Genomic DNA, 22,882 nt, shown 5'->3' on the forward strand with positions numbered 1-22,882 from the left:
AGTGTAGATGATGGATGGGTGGATGGATGGATAATACATAATGGTGAGTATTTGGTTGAATTTAGGATAGACGATTTTTCAAGGCCCCCCCATGAATCTGGCTTGCAGAACGCTTTCTCCTTTTCTACCTCTGTAGGCAGTCTTATTCTGTATTGATCTTCATACTTCAAAAACTCTCAACAAGTCGATACACATATGAGGCTTTTAAGCTTTCATAATATTTTATTCATCTGTGTAAACTCTCTGCAAAATCTTTACATGCACAGTTATTTGCAAACATACATGTTTCCAGTGCATGCACTATCTATGTACAAATACAGAAATAAAGCAAGAAACATTCCACTGAACTGGCAGAATCAAGTAGAAGACAGCTGTGAGTTTAGCTCAGACAGAAGCCTGTTAAAAAATCTATTGGTTATCATCGTCTGATGATCACTGCAGCAGTAGCACAACATGGGACGTGTGCATGATGCTACTGGTGGGTGTTTGAATCACTGCCACAGGGCGGGTGTAGAAGCTGTGCAGAGTAAACAAGACACTTAAGAGAGTTGAATGTGTATGTACAGAAAGTCATTCAAAGAGTGAGATTTATCTCGACGTCTGCTACTCATACGTTTGGCTGAAGTCTTTTATTGATGTGCTCAGTTGATATCAGTAAATCCTGTGGATGCAGTCGATTCAGATTACACCATAGTCACCATAGTCATGCAGAATATGACCTCTTGTATATGGCCTATTAACAGGAATGTTATGGGCAAGAGTGTAAACATTAATGAATTACAATAGCATTAATTTCTTACAAAGAATATATATCTTGAACCACAAGACATTTCATGCATAGGATTTTTGTTTTTGTCTTTATTCTGACCTTGGAATAACTTGCAAACAGCTGTATAAATTGAGGTCATTCCTCTTTGTAAGGTGTGCTTTCCTTCCTTTGCTGATTAATACACTAACACACACTAAAGCCTCGTATGATTGGGGCGTGGCACAGGAGTAAGAGCCCTGCTTTGTGCAATATGGTGCGATTGGGGGTGAAAGCAGGTCACGGCTGTCCCAGGCACACCAGAGTCACGAGCACAGTGCATGCAGGTAAAGCTGCACATACCTACGACATAACCTGTACCGCCTTTTTTCATTGGAAAGGGGGATTCTGTAAGAGACCTGACCATGTGCGTTCTATGTAAACACTGCAGTAGAAAACCTCTGAGGTGTCAGAGTGAACTGCGAGCTTCAAAAGAGCAGAGGTAGCAGGAGGAAACACCTTTTACCTGCCGATTCTCACCATGATTAAGAAAAAAAGTTCACTTTTAGCTTCTCAATCACAATAAATACTCTCTACAAATCAAGATTCCCAGCTTGACTGAAGCATACATAAATTTTCAAATGTTTAACGAAGTGTGCTATAATTTCAAAACACAAATTAACAACAACTGATGAAAGAATCATCTAGCTCATGGTCCACTGACTTATGATTCATCTGTATATAAGATGTCTATCCTAACCTGAGCAATGTATCAGTATGTAAACATTTCTTCATGGGAATATACAAAATGCTGAGGACGGTGGGCACAGGTGAAATATTTGAAGGTGCAGCTGCATGTTTCCTTACATCTGTGAGTTGGCATGCGTATTTCAAGTGTTACACTACAGCATGATGTCACCACGTGACAGATAAAAAAAGAAAAGAAGTACCCTGACAATATAGTAAAATGTAAGCATGAGCTCAATCGAAGTTTTCATGACTTTAAATGTTGGTTTGACCTTATATGCCATAACATATTGCTATTCTTGCTCTGTGCCAGTGCAATTATTTAATTTCTTAAGCAAAGAATGTGTCAAGGTCGGCACTAAGCACAGCATCACCCACAGGCATGATGGTCCATGTGCAGCTCTTGACATTGACAGATCTCTTTGTGAAATTCCTATTTCTTTTATACTGTGATTTGTTTGGGAGGCAGATTAAGTATAAGCACAGGCAGAGAAACCACTAGTAAGAGGAAAGAAAAGAAGGGAGTAAACCTATGTGGAAGAATCATTGAAACAGAAGAAAAGTGTCTTAAAGAATACAAACTAAGTAGGTAGGAGAGGTGTTAGCTCATGCTGTGTATGTGTGGTTAATCACTAGCAGTGTGATTCTCGTTATACAGGGTGTGCCAGCGCTCAATCTTCTTGTCCTTGTTCTTCAGGCATTCGTACCAGTGTTTCAGCCGCTCTCCCTTGGCAGTGATACCCAGCTGACAGCCACCTGTCACAGAGGGAGGGAGGTGTGAAAAGGTAGGCAGTTAGTGGTGACACTTCCATTTAAAATGCATCAAAGCTGTGAGGCTCTTCATAATATTTACCGATGTAGTCGTTTGACTTTCCAATATCATAATCCCACACAGAGATGTCTAAGGTCTTCTTGGCCAGTTCGCTGTGTTTGATGTCATAGCTGAATTCCTGCAATTTAATCCAGACAGGTCATCAATCCCTGACAAAGGACTTGCAAGCATTTTCTATATCTCAGCTGAAAAGAATCAAAACAGGGTCATTCATTCATAATATGAACATTTTCCCTTTATGGAAATAGGGTAAAAACTGTTTATAGCTACAGTGCCTATAAAATATATTCACCCCCTTGAATGTTTTACCCTTTTAGAGATTTTATAAATCAATAATGACCAATATTTTTGGCTTTTCTGACAAAAAAAATTCAGTCCTTTTTTTTGTTGTCTGCCTTCGTCTGAAAACATGAAACATGAAATTTGCCTTTTGACATCACAGTAAGAATCATAATAATACATGTCCCTCATTTGGTACCTCCACCAATGGCTACGAGAGCACACAGACTGTGCTAATACCCATGTTATACAGAGCATGTTATAAATTGTATTTGGATATTTGGGTACTTTGTGTAGCCACACCTCAGAGAAAACTGGAAATAGTTTGATATCCAGTGGCTCTAAGTGCATACAAAGATGGTCTGGGATGCCTTCATCTGGATTGGATCTACTCTGTAGACATAACATGTACTGACATGCATTAAAGATCACGCCACCATCTGACGTGATCTGTGGTATTCCACTAGTCAACAAAAAGAATGACTGTATTTATGTCCATCCAGCCTTGCTCAGAGTGACAGGATTCCCGGCTCTCTTACGAGAACTGGATCGCTTGGCTCAGCTCAGCTATTAGAGACAATCTGTCAGTTCTGAAACTGCTTGTTATTTGCTAACATTTTGTTTTTTTGTATTTAAAACAAGAACTAAAACAGAAAACAGAAACTATTCCTAAAAATGGATCTGGCTTTCATCCCTCACAAAAGGAACCAGCCCTGAGAAACAGCTTGTCTCTCATAACTTGTCATCTTGAATTAAGTAGCCTTGCAAAGCATTTGGATTTTGGATTTGCCTTCTTTTTCTGAGTTTGTGAGAATATGGGGGGGGGGGCTCGGATTAGCTTGGATGTAGCCACATAACAAGCAGTCACCTTTTCATGACAGGAAAGACGTTTTAGCTCTTATCAAGACAGGCTCCAGCCTGAGTTTGTGATCATTGCGGTTGGGGTTAAGTTTTACTGTAAGCCAGCGTATACAGTGGCTAGTACCACTGTAGCAATTAGCTTGGATGTAGCTGTAGAAAAGTGGTAGTTTAATCAGCCTGTTGCCATATTTCTTAATTAAAACAAAAGCGAAGAACCTCACCGAAAGCTTTTCTTGGCAGAGAGGATATTTTTGCACAACTCCTAATAGGCTTCAGCATGACCATAAGCCTTCAACAAGTGCCATCATTTATATACTACTGCAGCACTAGCCTGTACAGCTCAGGTTAGTACTAGAGGTTTGCATGTCTTACACCTCATTTTGTCTTGTCGCTCTGATTGACCAGTCATGAATGTGACATACAGAACATTCGTCCAATTACCTTCGAAGTATTTTTTGAAAAGTCCTGCCCTCCACAAATGCTTTTGTATGGGCGGTTTCCCAGATAAATGTGAAAAATATTTATGCAACAGATATGTAAAACAGTCTACCTGGCATGTCAGGTTACACCACAAGATTAATTTGCTGAAAAGGATATAACGGTGTCCTTTAAAAGCACATTTGACAACATGAAGGAGAAAAGCTGTTGAAGAGGTACTGCTAGCTTTTTTAAGCATGTCTGATTCACCTCCATTCATTTGTACTGCACAACACAGCATGCAGAAATGCCACAGTAAGATGGCCAAAGAAATCATTTATGGGCTGTTTTTCACATAACAGGCGGTAAGTGAGTTTCAGTGACGGTTGTCACTGATGACACAATTGGTATCAGAATGCCCAAAATGAGAGATGTGTCTGGCTGCAGACCTCAAGCAAACCTCTAAGCTGGGGCATTCAGCCGCAGACCTGTACGCTGGGATGGACCTGTACGCTGGGACGATGACGTATATTACCTGAGCCAAATTTTCTGCTCTAGCCCCTTTCCCACTGGCTTACCCTAAACCTAACCAGTCTGGTTTTAAGTGTAGGAGTCAGGGTCTGCTGCTGCACGCCCCAGTGTATGGGGCTACGCTAAAGTCTAGTAAGAGTCAGCAGACCAGTCATGCTAACAACAGCTAAGACGCTACACGCCCCAGGTCTGCTGCTGCACGCCCCAGCATAGAGGTTTAGTAAAGGTCTGCAGCCAGACCCTCTTGCAAAATGCTTCTCTTTAATAAGTGGTGGGAAGGCTCCAAAGAAAACTGGTTGGAAACTTCTGATTTAGATCACAGGAAACTGTATTCAAAGGTGGAAATGGAGTATCCAAATCTTTATGAGTCGTACATTTGTTATGCATTTTATTATGATTTTACCTTAAATTTATAATTTCAAACTTTATTGTGAACAGTACCTACATCTTCATCATTTTCTACTGATAGTAACAGCATCCTATCTTACAAACCTCGTTAAATTCTGGGTTAAGAGTCCTCTTCTTGATTTGTGTTTTGCACTTTCCCTTCTTCCCCATGTCAGGTTTCAAACATCTGTGAATTGAACACAAATGTATCAGTTCTACAGTTCTACAATCTAGTGATACCTCTTCAATCTGTTCTACCTACATTTTAACATAGGGGTCTGAGTAGCCGTTAGCATCCATGGCAGCTAGATGAACGCAGCGCACGACACCCACGATGAGACGGTTGGTCTGGGTGCTGTACATGAGGGACATCAGAATCCGACCACGCTCCTCCACCTCTCCTCCCTCCTTCCCTGGCTGCAGTGCAACAGAGCAGAGAGAGGAAAGCAGGGTTCAGTGGGTTTCATGATAAGGGTTGTGTGAACTTCTGGAGGAATCTTTTCGTGTTTGAACATGCTGGGAAATAAAAGCATTGCCTCATCCTCGTAGAGAGCGATGCCTCTGGCTGCACCGGCTGTTGCAGTCCTCTTCGTCTGCGAGGTGGAACAAGATTAAGGCAGGTCAATAAGAGAATCAGACAAGGAGAACAAGGCAGCATTTAAATGTAATTGAGTTTTTACTCACTGGGACTACTCTCTCGAGACACACGTTGAAGTTTTTCTTCTGGTTCATCTTCAGTTTCTTCAACGCCACTCGGGTTTCCCCAATAAACTCATTATGCCCAAACTTGTCTTCATCACAGACAGAGAGCCTGCAGAAATCAAAAGAGATTTTAATCATAAAGTCCTGTTACATCCTTAAAAGAGTTATCTGAGGGCATATAAAGTTTGAAGCTGGAATACAAAGCTGTTGTAAGTGAGTGATTTAGATGAGACTGTCTGAGGCGCATCACCTGAGGGTTTTACGCTGCATGTCCTCATCCGTCAGACCGTGGTAGGTGAGCGTCTCATTCCACATAGGGTTGCGGGTGTTTCTTAGAGTCTTTGTGCGCAGCTTGTTAGACTGTTTGATGCAGGGTAGATGAGGACAAGAAAGTGGAAACAACTCGAGGCAAGTCACCACAATACAAGATCCCATACCTCTGTGGTTTGTGCTTTTCATCTCAGGAAGCATCTACATAATGCTACTTCCCTGAAAATCATATCATATTTTCCACCACAGCTCTTTATGTTCAAGCTACTCTTGCAATGTAGCCCCACTAGAAATTATTAACATCTATTTCTGGTATCATCCTTTTGCACATTCTGTCACTTTGGTAATTTGAACCACAAGGTGTCAGTCTTGAGCTAGAAGAAAAGCCTCTCATCAAAGCAAGGCTGTCTAAAATCACCAGCCTTCCTCTTTGGCTTGGCAGGATATTAATGTAATAAATCTTTCAGAAGAAGTAAAAGCTTAATGTAGGAAAGGTGCATATTCTACCTTACTAGCCCCCGGCAGCAGATGAAGCTTGACATAAGGATCTGCCAGTCCATTTGAATCCATGGGTTTCAGTCCCTGAGGGGGAAACAGAGCACCACAGCCATCACTACATGGAGAGCAGCAATTAAGCTGAAGTGCCATTTAGGAGCATTTTAACATAAAGCACTTGATTGTAATCGTCCCTTTGTGTGCGAGAATGAGGAGGAGTGTGGTACCTTTGCTTTGATGATGCTACAGATGAGGCTGTTACTCTCCTGTTCATACAGCAGACTGAACTCCAGAGAACCCAGAGTAGCTGAAAGAGACCCAGACCAGCGTTACATTAGACCACAGAGAGGCAGCGAGTCTGTGCTTGAGTGATTAAGAGTATTTACAGAGAGACGATCTCCTGTAATAAAGCAACACTTCATGTGTAATAGGGGTAACAATCAGTGATCTGAATGAACATGGACAAACAAGTCTCAACATCCACTCTTAAAACAGTCACAACCTTTTGTTTATCTACAGTAGGCATAAGGAGAAGAGAGAATTATAAAGCTGCAGCATGTAACATAAATGAAATCAAACAAACACTCAAGTCTCAGAGGTAGATATTCAGAAAATAATGTTCTGGGTAAGGAAGGAAAAAAAATCTGCCCACACATATTTCTTTGGAGGAGATTGGTTGCCTAGCATAGCTCATAGGGGACAAAGTGATTAGATGTCATTTTGTTAATTCGTCTTTTACAACTGTAAATTTCTCTGGGCTCAGATTCAGGACTAAACACAGACTCCAAGGACACAAAGTTCCTCTAAAAATCCTTAAAGAGTCTACAGCCATGATAGTAACTCTGCAGGGATACACTGTGCATTGAACTCATGTCAGTCAGTGAGACTGCCTTTCATCGTCATTTTTTGGTTGTCCATCTATTTGTTTTGTTTCCCATCTGAAAGAAGTGAGGCAGAACTAATGTCTGGTAATTAGGGTTCCGCCCAGCATGGCTCAGACAGATGATAAAGTACATTTTTAATATACACAAATACTGTATACTAATTTGTACTGATTTATAGCAGTCATTTATAGCATCCTAAACATGACGTCCAATTGAGAGGATTTAGTGTTAGAGATTCTACAAAGTATAGATTACACAGAATGTGGATTGATGTGAGAGTTTGCTGGCTACCTGCCCTTAGTGGCATAAGACTAAACAAAAGAGCAGACAAAATAGCTAAAACATCCACCAAAATAGAGGATGTTATGAATATACTCTTTGGTAACGGAGAGACGAATCAAAAAAGAAATAACTAAGAAATGTCAGGATAGCTGGGGTAAAGATAATAACAGCAGAATGTATTATAATCTAAAAAACCTCTGTTAAAGCAGAAGGAATAATAAGGAAAAACAGGAAGGAAGAGATAATTCTGATTAGAATGAGATTGGACCATACAGGGTTAAACAAAACATCATCATTATTATTTAAAAAAAAAAAATCTTATTCAGAGAGGAGGACAGTGGATAGAGTTGAAAACAGTGACGAGAGAGTGGGGGAGAGACATGCAGGAAAGTAGCCACAGGTTGGGCCTGAACCTGGGCTGGCCCGTACATGGGGTGCGCTTTAAAGGCCATCTGAACCCTAAAACAGTGCTCTTGATGAATATAACCTGACACGCCAGATAGATTTGTTTCACATGCCCATCTGGTAAACCTCTCATAGACAGCGTTTGGGAAAGGGCCGAGCCTTTGAAAAAAAAAACTCACAGGGTGAATGTTCTGTCTGTCACATCTTTACGAGCCAATCAGAGCAACAAAACACGTGACGTAGCCGCTACCGAGGAGTAAATCCATAGAGAACAACGTAACGGAACCATGGCAACTGTATCCATGACAGTACATGACTTTTGTTGTTTTTGAAAACAATCACCCTCCGAGGATTTTTTCAAAGCCTCTGCTTTTTTGCAAACGCTGTGTATGGGAGGTTTTCCAGATGGATGAATGAAACACATCCATCTGGCATGTCAGGTTACATGTTTGCTTGATTTAAAGGCATTTTAAAATTATTCAGATGGAGACTTCAAATGTGCTCTTTGAGTTTTTCGCTTTGAAGAAAATCAAATAGGCTTTTTTTATATATAAAATAACACCACTAGGTTATTTAAGTCATCACAACTGGAGATGTATTAACCAGCTCAGCACCAAAGGATTTCATGTCCTCACCATCATATCATCACATGAGAACCAATGCTATTTCTGTCATTTTCACTCCGGTCACAAGGGGATTTGGTCAAACACTAGGGGAATCTGTATCCCGTTAGCCTTGTTGTATATCAAATTATTTGCCCAGCTCCATATTCCCAGTCCTCTATAAAGTAAATTAACAGCCAATTCCCCTGAAAGCTATAAAGGACTATTCAACGCTGCAGGCACTGAACATGAATGGCATGACACCATTCTCATCATTTAAATGAGAAATGGGATATTTGAAAAAGAAAAAAAAAACGCCTACACTGCTTATGTATCACCATTGATTTAGTGGTTTACATCTTCCTCTCATATTGATGACAGTGCTCCAATGACAAATGATTCTCATCATTTGTCATTTCCTACTCAGATCAATACACGCTGACATAATGATACTTGCTGTTTGTGTGGACTATTGGGCAATTTATGGATATGAGTTATTACAAGCAGGCAGAAATTAAGCATCAACATGGTGTGACTCAGAATCTCAAGGAAGAACAGCGATGCTGCCAAACTGAGGGGATTGCCACAAAATACTGTATGCTGGATTGCAATATGCTTGCTTGACTAAGATAAAAGAGACCCCAGTGAGTTGCTTCTAATCAGAAACAAGGGGGAAAGAATTCCCCTTTGTCAAATTGACCATGAGGTCAAATTAAAGCAGACACTTTACGCCTTAATCTATGAGAAGAGCGAGCAGATGGTGCACTCACTGGCTTCATCAGAGTCGTAGTCGTTTGCCTCCTCCTCCTCCTCAGCTGGGGGAGGCTGCTGCCGTGCAGGAGGAGCACTGTAGGCGGCGGCCTGCCTCCTGTCATCTCTTACTGCAGGGGGCGCTCTCTGCTCTTGAGGAGCTGCACCAGAGAAGTAGGCCCCTCCATCTCCTGCCACTGGACCTACAAGCATTTTAAAACATCTAAGACTGCGCAAAATTATAGCACTAGAGGATGCAATATTTATGTAAACCTTGGGACACTTGAGCAGCGTCCTTGCTGCCTCTCACCCTGCTGGGCCGGACTAGCTGATGCAGCAGGCTGAGGTCTGGAGCTCTGCACAGGTACCATCTTTTTCATCACCACTGGGCTGCCCTGTCCTGCTTCTTCAGGGCCGACCCCACCTGCTGCCATGCGCACAACTGATGGTTTAGGGGCCACAGGTGGGTAACCAGCTCGGCCTTGTGGCTCCGGTCCTAAAAATAAGCATAAAAAGAATGAAACAGTAAACACACAGACACACGGTATACATATGGGAGGAGTGAATAATCACACCACTTCAGGCTCCAACTGCAGTGGAATCTGTAATACTCCCGAGTCTCTCTGGATACTTTTGATGTTGCAGCTTTTTCGTTGCAAAGGCAATGACCTACATACACTACAACGAGCTGTGGCGGCAGACTACTGTACATGCAGTAACTATAGAGTCTGCTCATGCCAACACATCTCCATTGTGGTGGAAACACATTGCTCAGGTAATCACACTCAGAGTGTGAAATGATACAGTGTCATCCATTATGCCAGCACCACCTGGAGGCTCATCCCATGTCACAGCATGCACCTCCGACAGCCTAATTGAGCTCTTCTCCCCCCTCCTCTGCAACAGTGGGTGGTGCTGCTCAGATTTGTTAGCAGCAAAGGGTTGGTGGTTTGGAAAAAGAATAAGGAGAGATTTGTGTGCAGATGCTGTTCTTAAAGTTTGATTCAATTCTTTTCCTCATAAACAAGCCTACATACTGTATCACACAAAATATGATTAAAAATTAAAGAAATATTAGACATTTTCCTTTCTTTTTTACTTAGTACATGAAGTTGTATAGAATCCCTAGGCAGGCATACATGGATCTATTTTATTGTGCTATTTTTCCATTTCCTTACCATTTTTCCTGAAAAATTGCAGGACGTGTTAGTCATTTCAGCTGTGATCAGCTGATGGCCAACTGATTCCAAAAATCGTCTCTCAGCTCCCATAGCCAATCTCAGCTCTTTCTGTCAACACAGCGGTCCATATGATGCCCTTCAAACTATCCCTGCTTCATCGATGCTGATGCACCACACTCCTCCACCCCAGCCTCCTCCTGTACAGGACAAGCTTGTTGCACCCTCATATTCAGATCCATGCCACTATGGCTTGATTGCCTCTGAAGTAATTTCATTGTATTTAGTATGCACTGTCATAACTGTAGCTGTCCATATGGGGGTAACTCAAACAACACCCAAACAAAAACAAAAATTATTATGGAAAAAAAATATGAATGCATACAAGCATGAATACATCTCCTCTTAAAGCTCTAAAACTGCCAAATAGTCTATTTTTGTGGTGGGTTTTACAGCTTCTTGAAGTTTTTATGCCACCATGCTTGCGCATTTCCAGCTTGTCAGTCTGTCTGTCAAGGCCATTCTTGTTTACACAAAATCTTGTCATTTTTTTGCATCTTTGTGGATATGTCACGCAGCAGAAGAGAACTCCCAAAAAAAAAGGATTTCTGCATTGAGAAATGCAACCATAAAGGCCAGGTTTGTTCAAAGAGCAAAAATAAAACATTCTTAATTCTTAAGCATCTTCTGTGTCCTGAAAGTAGTTAAATATTCAGGAAAAATTAAAAGTTTAAAAAAATTTTCTGTGAATTGACATCAGGCAGGAATGGAAAAAACTTCTGTCTAAAGCCTGGAAAGTATGGTCCGTTTCCACAAAATGGTCCAGCTTAGTTCAGTACAGTTTTGTCATGGTGAGCAACTGAAATCTCTAAAAAAGGTTTAGGTGCATTTTTTACAGAAAAAGAAAAGAGAAACTTGCCTGGTGCTGGCTGCTCAGGGGCTGGAGCTTGAGTCTGTCTCTGACCTAAAAGAGACGCAGCATAAGCCAACTGTATGCACAAACAAAAACAGTGATGAAGACCTGATAAAAGCCTATTGTAAAATCATACGACTATAACATCTTAGCTATGCTTACTTGGTGGTTGTGGTTGTCTTGTTGCCTCCTGGGTTGCAGCGGCTGGTGGCTCCTGGGGCTCTGCCACCGTTTTGGTTCTTGTCTCTTTTGGTTTAGATAAGGGCATGGGTGATGGCAGGAAATGCTTGGGGAAGCCTTTGAAGAACCAGGCACCAGACCTCTTCCACACCTGAGGAAAAAAAACGATAAACCTGTTATTTAATTTCATTTATCACCTCTAATTCTTTTATATGTGTTCTGGTGTAAAGCCCTCACCTCTCGCTGTTCTCTGCAGATCTTGCATAGCCACACAGCGCGTGGTTTACTGCTACACTGTGTACCACACTTGGTACACATGTTCTAAGAAGAAAAAGTAGCTTACCATAAATGTCCTAAAAAATGGCCTTTTATGTTTACTGAATTTTGTCATTGCATGACGGTAATTAATGCTGACATGTGAAGATATGCCATGTCAAAACTACCTTTTTGCAGTCCTCACACACCACAGAGCTGACCCCAGGTGAGCCCAGCTGCTCTCCACAAAGCAGACAGCGGGACAGCCCGTCCCCAACCACAGTCTTCTTCATGTCTTCTACGCGGTTTATTAAGCGCCTGCAGAAATACATGGAAAATATGTCACTGCATGCTTATTATTGGACGATTCTAATTTTCTGTAAACATACTGTTAATGATAACATATTCATTATTATTGTATTATATTCATTTTTCTCACCCAATTCTTTCCTGCTCCATTGCCTCCATTTTTTCAGCCCGGGCGATCACGCTGTTTATGATTTCTTTCTCTTCATCTGTCAGGTCTGGACCAGGACCAGGGCCCTGCTGCATACTCCAGGTACCCCTATCAGACAGACACAACTCAAGTTACACTTATGTATGGTTTGACTAAATTTCATTATATTCAGTGTTTGTTTAAACTGAGCAAAAATGAGTCAGTGTACTTACTGCTCTTTATCACTGTGTCAGATCACACATTACAGGGATGCATTGAAACAAGAGACAAAGAACGGGGTTGATAGACTCAGAGAAGGTTAATTTGCAAAGACTGCATTCACTATCATGCTTACCTGCCATGCATGCCTCTCTGCCTGTCGTTGGACCCCCAGCGATCTGAGCTGCTGCTCATCACTGTGTCTGTCATGCTGTGCTGTCACACAGTCTGCAGGAAGACAGAAAATAAAAAAACAGAGACTCAGCAAAAATTACCCAAACCATATAAAACCAATGTCCTAAAAAGATGCAAACTCTGCAGTGAGAGCTCTTAATTGGGTTGAGAAAGAATGCTTTAGTTAAATACTGTAGTCATAAATCATCAAACTCCTGACTTGTTTCTGACTTTTGGCCAAATTTAAAGTAGAGTCCAGACTTTTAGACATTCTTGATCCTTATTTGATCCAGCCTTGACATGGGGCCAGTCCCATCTCATCAAAAAAGAACATTTTTTTCCAATTAAATGAGTCAAAGCACTGCTGACCAATCACATTACACCATACATCAATCAATCAAGTCAACTCAACTTCATTTATATAGCACACTCTAAACAATCAGGGTTGATCAAAATGCTTTTCAGGGTAAAAAAAAAAATCACAAGGGTAGCTTAAACTGTTGTTTACTGTACTGTTTGATACTGCATTGTTGTGACGGAATATAAACTCGTGCACAAATGAACTGCTAAAATAGCTGTAGATCATATATACGTAGGCATGCATGGATACGTGTTTTTGCATTTGACTATTGTGATGTACAAGTTCATATGTTATTGTACTTTGTTATCAGGGTGTTTATGTTTGTTTATGTTGTTTATTATGTTTTATATGTTTATTTTGTATTGTCACATAGCAACTGACTGGACCCCAGGAAGAATAGAAGCTGCTATGCAAAAGCTGATGGGGATCTAAAAAAAACATACAAACAAAACGTATTCAACAACATGCAGTTAAAGAAAAGTGGTTAGATGTAGCCATGTGTGTCGGACGGTTCAGGCCACCGCACTGTCCATTAATCCTTGATAATTGGACACCTTGCCTGGCATTAACCCTGCATATTAGGCAAACATAACCCAAGTAAATAAATAAGGCAGTTAAAAGATGATTTCTTTTATTGAGGGAAAAAGCCATCCAGATCTACCTGGCCAAATGTGAAAAAGTAATTGCCCCATAAACCTACTAACTGGTTGTGTCAAGCATTTGTGATAACAGTCTTTCACATTGCTGTGGAGGAATTTTTGCCCATTCTTCTTTGCAGGACTGTTGTAGTTCAGCCACACTGCAGGGTTTTAAAGCATGAACAGCCATGCCACAGCATCTCAAATGGATTTAAATCCGGACTTTGATGAGGCCAATCCAAAACCTTTTTTTTTTTTAGCCATTCAGAGGTGGACTTGCTGGTGTGTTTTGGAAAACTGTCCTGTTGCATAACCCTAGTGCACTTGAGCTTGAGGCCACAAACTGGATTCAGGAGTTTCTGGTAGAGAGCAGAATTCATGATTCCACCAAGGCAGCTCGTCCAGGTCCTGAAGCAACAAAGCAGCTCCAGACCAGATTTAGGTGTGGGCTCTTTGCAGGCCAGTCAAGTTCTTCCACACCAAACTCATCATCAGACCATGTCTTTATAGTCCTTGCTTTGTGCATGGATCTCAGTCATGTTAGAATAGAAAAGAGCCTTCCCCCAAACTGTTGCCACAGTGCTGGAAGTATAGCATTGTCTAGAATGTCTTGGTATGCTGACGCATTAAGATTACCATTCAAAGAAGATAAGGGAGCGAGCCCAAACCCTAAAAAACAGGCCCATACCATTATCCTTCCTCCAACAAACTTCACAGTTGGCACAGTGCAGTCAGGCAGGTAACGTTCTTCCAGCATCTGTAAAACCCAGACTCACCCATCTGACTGCCAAACAGAGAAGCGTGACTCGTCATTTACAGAGCATGTTTCCACTCCATCCAATGCTTGGCATTGGACTTGGTGATATGAGGCTTGCATGCAGCTGCTTGGCCATGGAAACCCATTCTATAAAGCTTCTGATGCACAGTTTTTGTGCTTACATTAATGCCAGTGGAAGTTCAAAACTCCTCAGCTATGGAATCAGCAGAGCATTGGTGACTTTTATGCACCATGCGCCTTAACAGTCATTGACCCCGCTCTGTGATTTCACATGGTTGTCTGCTTCATGGCTGAGTTGCTGTTGTTCCTAAATGCTTCCACTTTGTAACAATATCACTCACTGTTGGAAATATCTATCAAGGATGAAATTTCACAGACTGTCTTAATGCAAAGGTGACATCCATCACACATGAAGTCACTGAGCTCTTCGGAATGACCCATTTTGTATCACAAATGCTTGCAAATGGAGACTGCATGGCTAGATGCTTGATTTTACACATGTGGCAATGAGTCTGATTGAAACCCCTGAATTCAATAATTAACAGGTGTGGCCAAATACTTTTTTCCACATAGTGTATCTCACACATAGGGTGTGTTAAGAGGATGGAGTGTGGCTCTCTCCTAAATGCCCATCATAGTGCAGGTGATGCTGAGTATGCAATGTGACTCATATTTCTTTGTTGTAATAGTTGTAATGCCTGTTGTAGATTAATTGACAACCCTATTCATCTGGAATAAGTCACAATAGTTGCTCTGCTTTTTTAGCAGTGGTGCCAATGTTTTTATTTAGCCTCTCTGAGCACACCTGTCATCACTTCAGGCCCCTCTGGAGGTCACAAGCCCTATTTTGGGGGTCAGTGCCCTATACAGTGTACTATATAGTGAGTTGTATAGTGAGCCTATGTGGTGTTCATGCTGCTATCATTAAAACATGATGATAAACACAACTCTGTTGTTTCAGGAACAGTAATAATCACTGTTTTCTCCTTCATCTATTTGCTTCCTGGTGATTTACATAACAAATCAGAGAACCCCAAAATATTATCTACCCATGGCAGAGTAAACACATTTGGTGCCAAACCTGGAGCCAATCAGAGCTATCTCCTCCTGCCAGGCCTGTTTTGTAAAAATTGTTCCCCAGACATATTCAAGCAATAAACGGACTCAGAGAAAACTCCAAAACATCACAAAAACAATACCCTCCTGCACAAAAGGGGTCTGAGTGAAACACGTCAAAGTGTGTGGTGCGGTGTTTGAAATGAAATGTGTTCTCCGAATTGAGGGAGACGAGGCCAATTATTTTAGCAGCGGTAAGGATTTTCTTCCAGTTGGTGTCTCTACACATTTCAAAAAAACAGATGGTTCCATATAGCGGGAGTGGCTCCGTTATGCACCCATACACAGAGAGGAGGAGGAAGAGGAGGAGGAGGAGGAGGTGAGTTTATGCTGACAGGGATGACTAAGAGTCTTTTTCTCTGGTGTCTTCTGATTGTTCATGGTGTGATGGTTAAAGCAAAAAAAAAAAAAAAAAAAATTCAGTGTTCAGACACTTGTAATCTTTCTTCAGGGATGCAGGCGGGAGTTGGAGTGTGGTCAGGTGTCATCTGGAGGGCTGGTGAGAATATCTGGAGGAAGCTGTTGTCAACGGGGATGCACTTTTAATTTTATGGATGGCTGTGCTGTCATAGCATAGCAGAAAGCATGTGATGACAGGAGGTAGGCTTTTACACTCATTTGTTTGTGTACATGGAGTAAAAAAGCAGGCTCGGAACTGAGCCCAGTGCAAATGATAACAGAGGAAAACCTTGAATTGTCAGCAGATACACCAACAATGTGATTTAATCTGAGAATGACATGGTAAAGATGATGCTGACAGAAATCACTGAGGCAAGTGCCCACGGCGAGCCTGCTAAGTGACTGTGAGTGCCCCTCTTTGAGTGCCTCAGAGCTGCTTCAGGTCCCTGGAAGACAGTACAATGGGTGACGTGGCTGCAGCTGCCACAGGCTGCAGTGTATGTCCTGAGGGGGAGAATGAGAGTCAGAGAAGACCCTGAAAAGGAGCAATGAAAGGACAGAGAAGCCTCTCTGGGGCCTGAAATGTCAAGATGTGTGATGGTACACGATGATGAGAGTGCAGGTATTCTGTTAGAGAGGCAGAGATTACAGTATGGAAGCATAATCATAAGGCTAAATGGAAAATCAATAAGTTTCACTTGTCGCAAGCCTCTCCCAGCACAATAAAACCTCAGAGAAAGTGAAAGAGGCAGCATAAGGGAGGGGTGCAACTGTCTGCCTCATCCAGCTGCTTTTACAATGCTGCGTAATGTCAGCATACGTACCTTTTGAGGTCTAATCTGTTGCTGCTCTGCCTGCAGGATTCAGAAAAACAACAAATTTACTGTGCTAACAATAGACACTCTGGGTGTGGGCTTCTCCCTCTGATGCTGCTGCATCCAGCCAACAGTGGCAACACAGTCCTCAGGGACCATTTGTCTTTTTCCACTTTTCAGCAGCTGTCTGATGCTTCAGACATCACTCTGAATGTGCGATGTATATCCTATACAGTCAGGCCTCACTTGCCAAAATGAATTATCCCACTTTTGTCTAACATGATTGTCCTGGAGAGAGGTGGCTAGAGAGAGGGGCGGTGGAGACAGATGGGAGGAGGCAGACTTGGGCTGGGTAATCACTGACTCAGACAAGTCAGAGCTCTCTGGTGTCAGGGGGATGGATGTTACCGCATCACAGAAGTGGACTCTCTGCTGAGGTGACAATCCAATTAGCATTCAGGAGATCGTCTGAAGGATCCTATGCACACACACTTCTCTCATAAAGAGCTGCCAGCGCAGGCTTTGATGCTTCCAACACAGAAAAGCACAGCGCGGTTTCATCTACAGTGCTGTCAGAGGGGGTTTACGTCTCAAACGGTTTTCAAAAATGTTTCCAAAGCCAATTATAATGGACTGTCTCAACTAAAATGTCATATTGAGGCTTGTTATTCTGCAGTTATGACATCATCGTGATCTTCAGACTGTCATTTTCTGTGTTGCAGAGGTTATAAATGCGACTAATCTGCGTCATCTGTGGCTCTGAATCGGTGCAACAGTCATCTTGTACGTGTTCTTCCTCCCATATAAAATGACTCAGGCAGGTGGTGGATGCTTCTCCGGGAAGCAGCAGATATTTTAAAAAATGTCATGGAGCCCTGGTGACGATGCTTTAAGACGTGGCAGCCTGCAAAGTGATGCCCAGAAGTGTGCAACAATCACAAAATACAATCTACAAATGCAGCAGACATGAGTACTAGAAGATCCCATGTGACAGCAGGAAAGCATCGACACTTGTATTCTGCAGGATCTCTTCTGTATACAGTTTCATATGGGGGTGGGAGAGGACCAGTTTAGAAACCTCTATCTCCTCCTCAGGGCCTGAAAGGAAAGTCAATACAAATCTGCATCTGTACATCTTCAAGGATGTATGCACACACAAGTCTCAGGGCACACCTTACACACTCTCCATCCATTTTTAGAAACGCAGTGATGCATTTGCCTTGAATACTTGAAGTGAACGCTCTGCATGAGTACTAAGCTTCTAAGTCTTATTATCAGGCACTTTACAGATTTATGTTGTTCTGTGACTTTGAATAGCAGGTGTATGAGTCATTACTGCAGAATATATCATGGAGACGGAGCAGACAGAACTCAAAGCATCTTTTACAGCCGACAGCCTGATGTTTTTTTTTTTTTCAAGATTGAGCTTCTTGCCTGAGGGAGCAGGAACTGAATAAAGCGTGAAGAGTGACAACAAGGCAATGGGGCATTGATGGATTGAGCCAACATGGATCGTTATGGATACAGCACTGAGTGAGAGCTTACAGGGGGGTGGGGAACCAAGTCATCTCACTTGAACTGAGATCAGCATAATAATGTGTAAAAGCTATGTTTTTTTTTTTCAAGCAAAATCAATGTATAAATTGACAGATTGATTTGATTTGCCAATCAGACTTTTCTTACAGCCTGCTTTGCCCTGTTTGTAAACGTACTGACTATAAAGATTCCAGGGCAACAATTCCCTGGCCATCTTCAAAGAAGGACACTCATGAAATGGGTTAATGAGAATCGGGGATCAATGCAAAGACCACAATTGGTTCACTTTAATTTATCTTTAATCAGGTCTCCATGTTGCCGGAGGCTCAAACTTACTTACGTGTAGGCTAATGGAGGTCGCTTTAAAGCTGTGTTGAAACAAACCAGCGAATCATTCACCAGCGAGCCTTACCATTAGTCCCTGCAGGCTCAGATCAGCACTCTGCTCCAAAAGCGCTCTCCTAGGAGCTGAAGCAAAGTACATGATAAATTGATATTCATGTCAGTGCAGCATTTCCATCCTACCAATCATTTATAATACTGGTGAAACATGCTCTTTTTTCAGGTTGCTGTGACCATTAATGTTTCATCAGCTAGAACACAGTGTGCCTTTTCATATTAAAAAAGGCCCAATTACCTCGAAACTCATACACATTTTTCACTGTGCAGGGAGAAACTAGCTTAGCTATGACGTTTTTTACGCATAGCCATTACAAGGCTCATGCTACCTTATGTGGCTACATTAAAAATTTAACAGGTTGTGAAAATCGTAAACAGCATGGCAACACCAAGACACTGACAGGGTTCATCTATCCAAAAGCTAATGTGAAGTAGGGATTGAGCAAAATATTCATACAGCAACATAACCTGACTTATGTGTTGCAATTGCTTGTGTCAAATATGAATAATAAAAAAAGATATCCCTGCCAATTTAACTCAAAATGTAACTACTTCATGTCTCCTCACAGTGGTAGAGGGCAACATTAAGGGAAGTTAAGTGGCCATAAAAAAGAGTTCACATAAGACAAAAGAAGAAGGCAGCAAGGCTAATACGGAATATTAATTAAATTAGAGATGAAGCATGATAAGAGGTGAAACTGACACCATTGAATCAGCACGGTTTCTTCTTTGAGGCATTGATGTCCACAGTTACATAAATATTTTGATATAATGTACTTGTCTTACTGTGTTTTCATGTCGTCATCCTGCAGTATATCAACAATCTAAGACTTATTTTACTGTATTATATTTACATGTACATCATCACAATGCAATGTATCACACATTATGTCATTGTTTCTTTTCTTACAATATAGTAACGCACTGTATTGTATCATACCGTATAGCATGGCATCATACTGTATCGTATCATATCATACTGTATCATATGGCAGTGGTTCTCTAATGGCGTTGCGAGGCACACTGATGTGCCTTGAGGCAAGGTAAGGTGTGCCTCTGGAATTTGTATAACAATGCATCATTACTATAACTGTGCAATGACTGAACATATTTTAACAGAATTAAAGAGGCTATTTTACATGGAAATATAAATTGGTGTGCCTTAAGATTTTGGCTCGTTCTCAGGTGTGCTTTAGGTTAAAAAAAAAGTTTAAAACCCACTGACATATGATACTCTATTGCATCGTGCATCATGCTATTATTGCATCTGATTGCATGATGCTATTTGCATCAGGATACAAAAGTATCACATTGCACTGTATTGTTTTGTAACCTCCTGTCCAGTATTGCATCATATCCTGTTGTATTGTAACGCATCGTATTGTACTGTGTTGTATTGTACTGTATGGTTCTGTACCATATTGTACTGTAATGGATTGCATCATACTGCCTTGTATCATATCATATTGCATTGTATCATACTGTGACATATAGCAATATCATATTTTATCCTATCGTGTTGTATCACATTGTACTGGCTCATATTGTATTGTACAGTATTGTATAACGTACGGTATTGTACCATATTGCTCTGCTTTGAACTGCATCATATGGCGTCATATTGTGTTGTATTGTACTGTATGGTATTGTATGTGTCATATTGTACACTAGTGTAACGTATTGTTTTGTATCGTACTGAATCCTACTGTAATGTATCGTATCATGCTGCATTGTATTGTATTGTAACATACTGTATTGCATTGTATCATATCGTATGGTAGTGGTTCCCAAAGTGTCGCAAAACACTGAGAGGGTGGTTGCTAGATGCCTTAAATAAGAAAAGAATAAAATAATTTTGTATGGTGTATTCTACTTGCTATTTTAAATATCTATACATTAAATTAGTTCATTACATAGGTGGAACGAAGAGGAGGGTTATAAAGGGGTCTTTGAAGTTGGGTTTTGAACGTCAAGTTGGGTTCCTTGGCAACAGTAATGGCATTAGCCTCCAGACATTTTCAGTGTGTGCTGCCTGTTTAAGGAGAGCACTGGGTAGAGATGGGCGATATGGCCTAAAATCTATATCCCGATATATTTTTGCTATATCCGGATATGTGATATATATCGCAATACTTTGAAATGTCCTCTAAGTGGCTGTATAATGTTTAATTTAGCCCCAAATGACACTAGTTTGGTGATTAAAATAGACTGTTCTATTTGATTTTTTTTTTTTTAATTGTATGCAGAAAGGGTAAAAATCAATATAAAGTCAAATTTAGTGCAGTTTTATTTTGAAAAAGACTTCATTCAAACCTTTGCTAACAAATCAAACAAACATAAATAGTGAAATACACAGTCTTTTACAGTGTATGGAAAGTCTTGAAATGTTTTCTGTGTTATATTTACTATTGTCGACCATAAAATGATTATCTTCCTAATTAAGGGTGAAGCAAACCTACACAAAACTCACTAATCCTGCAGCCGATGGCCAAAACCCTGCAATCTAGTCCACCATTCAGGCTCACAGCTTTGACTACATTAGTCCGTTATCTGTGCTGATGAACGCTGGAGCAGTTTCTGAAAAGTTCATAACATGAGAGCACTTTTAGACCTTAATTAAGAAGCTCTCCTGTGTGATCATGGGGGGGGGGGGGGCTCGTTTGAGGGGAGGAACATTTAAACTCTGCGTTGTCGGTGTTTTTAACTGTGGCTGAGATTAGGCTCCATAGTTGTGGAGAACGGGATCACATTTGTCCGCTGCTGGGCAATCTTCTCTGACATGTACGACTCTGGCAGGAAGTTTTCAGCAAAATGTTCGTGCCCAGGCAAATCACATATTCTGAGTGTAGTGTCTTTATGAGGTTTTAAATCCTGGCTTTTCAACAACACTGGGATCATGTCTTTAGCAACGTGTTGTGTTACCGCTGCCGTTATCTTGGAGTCAACTATTTTAATGATTAGCACGTGAGTTCGACCTCTGAGTTCAGACCCTGTGCCAATTCTCATTGTCCGTCTCTGAAGGCTGCTAACTAGCCACACTGCTCTGTTTACCCAGTGTTTACCTCCTTCCCTCCCGTCCTTCTCTCTCCTCCGCTGATACAAAAACATGCATGTGTGGAGGAGAGTTTTCTGGATTGGCAGAGGAGTGAGCTCTCTGCTGTGAGAGATGCGTCCAGGGACAATGGGAGAAGAGAAACTCCAGCAAGAAATGCACGCTGACACCTCAAAACTTCCACATAATTTATACTTGATGTTCACGATACAGTCGTTTTATACATCGTGCATGGCAAAAGCCGTGATATATCGAGTATACTCGATATATCACCCACCCCTAGTGCTGGGTGCATCGAGAAGGAAGCTAGGCTAAGCAGCCCTAAAGACAGGTACAGTTTCTCTGCACAGTTTAGCAAATTGTAGATAAAAAAAAATGTTGGCTCAAATGTATGCTATATTGAAAAATGTTGAAGTGTTTTATGTTTCCCCCAGAAAGAATCTGTTTTAGCAATATTTTGTGATGCAACATTTGGCTAAGTGGTCTTCCGACGACAAGAAAATAAACTAAAACAAAACTAGAAATGAGTGATTTTGAAACAAGTCATGATGAAATGCTGTCCACTGTAGACATGAGGGGTTACATTTTTGACCTGGAGTACACAGATGAAACATCTGTGCTGATGGAGACTCAGCGGGCTGTAGGAAACTTCAGTGGAAACTGGAGGATGGAAACTGCAGGAAGAGAGCTCCCAAGTTACCTGGTGGTGTAGGTGTGCAAACTGTAAGCCTGTGCCCACGAACGAGTGGGACTTAGGTACAACACTTCAGGACATTTCTGATCAAAGGATAGCAGCTCACATATGCCTGCGGTCTGCATCACTGTCCATCCAGAGTCTGCTGCTTCACTGAATGCTGATGTTTTACTGGCCTTCTTCAACTTTACAAAGATGATTACAGAAACCCACCCCCAACCAGCAGAGTTGAATAAAAATTTGTCATCTAAGTAAGTTTATGGCTGTCACTTTATTCTTCTAATGGCTGATAATTAAGACAAGCAACAACAGGCACAAAACGTTTACTTTATGACAACAATGATTCAGCTGTTGATGTGGAAAACTGAGCTGTTAAACAGGTTTCAGTTTAGTTTGTATTGTAGTCTCTGTTGAAGCAGGTCCAAACAGCTGAGGCGCAAGAACACATGCATTGCAAAATACTTCCAAACACAGAGACTATGAGGAAAAAATAAATCACTTCCAAATTTTAGATATAGCACACATTTAAGCCAACATTGTTTTTTAGCCC

General features: G+C 41.3%; 1 protein-coding gene across 1 annotated transcript in view; it reads right to left on the bottom strand.

The window, feature by feature from the left end:
- Positions 1-329: 329 nt before the first annotated feature.
- The window catches only part of LOC121510000 (rabphilin-3A-like), a 30,765-nt gene continuing 8,212 nt past the window's right edge, over positions 330-22,882 (bottom strand). The window contains exons 3-20 of the mRNA XM_041787854.1: positions 12,507-12,598; positions 12,385-12,396; positions 12,155-12,280; positions 11,904-12,033; positions 11,698-11,781; positions 11,443-11,611; positions 11,287-11,331; positions 9,500-9,685; positions 9,210-9,392; positions 6,494-6,573; positions 6,279-6,353; positions 5,752-5,861; positions 5,484-5,610; positions 5,336-5,392; positions 5,062-5,216; positions 4,905-4,986; positions 2,346-2,442; positions 330-2,248 (exon numbers count right to left, since the gene is read on the bottom strand). Coding sequence (XP_041643788.1) covers positions 2,118-2,248; positions 2,346-2,442; positions 4,905-4,986; positions 5,062-5,216; positions 5,336-5,392; positions 5,484-5,610; positions 5,752-5,861; positions 6,279-6,353; positions 6,494-6,573; positions 9,210-9,392; positions 9,500-9,685; positions 11,287-11,331; positions 11,443-11,611; positions 11,698-11,781; positions 11,904-12,033; positions 12,155-12,280; positions 12,385-12,396; positions 12,507-12,580 — 1,923 coding nt within the window. The 5' untranslated portion in view covers positions 12,581-12,598 and the 3' untranslated portion in view covers positions 330-2,117. The remainder of the gene's footprint in view (positions 2,249-2,345; positions 2,443-4,904; positions 4,987-5,061; positions 5,217-5,335; positions 5,393-5,483; positions 5,611-5,751; positions 5,862-6,278; positions 6,354-6,493; positions 6,574-9,209; positions 9,393-9,499; positions 9,686-11,286; positions 11,332-11,442; positions 11,612-11,697; positions 11,782-11,903; positions 12,034-12,154; positions 12,281-12,384; positions 12,397-12,506; positions 12,599-22,882) is intronic.

Source organism: Cheilinus undulatus, linkage group 5 (assembly GCF_018320785.1).
Source record: "Cheilinus undulatus linkage group 5, ASM1832078v1, whole genome shotgun sequence".
NCBI classification, from domain to species: domain Eukaryota; kingdom Metazoa; phylum Chordata; class Actinopteri; order Labriformes; family Labridae; genus Cheilinus; species Cheilinus undulatus.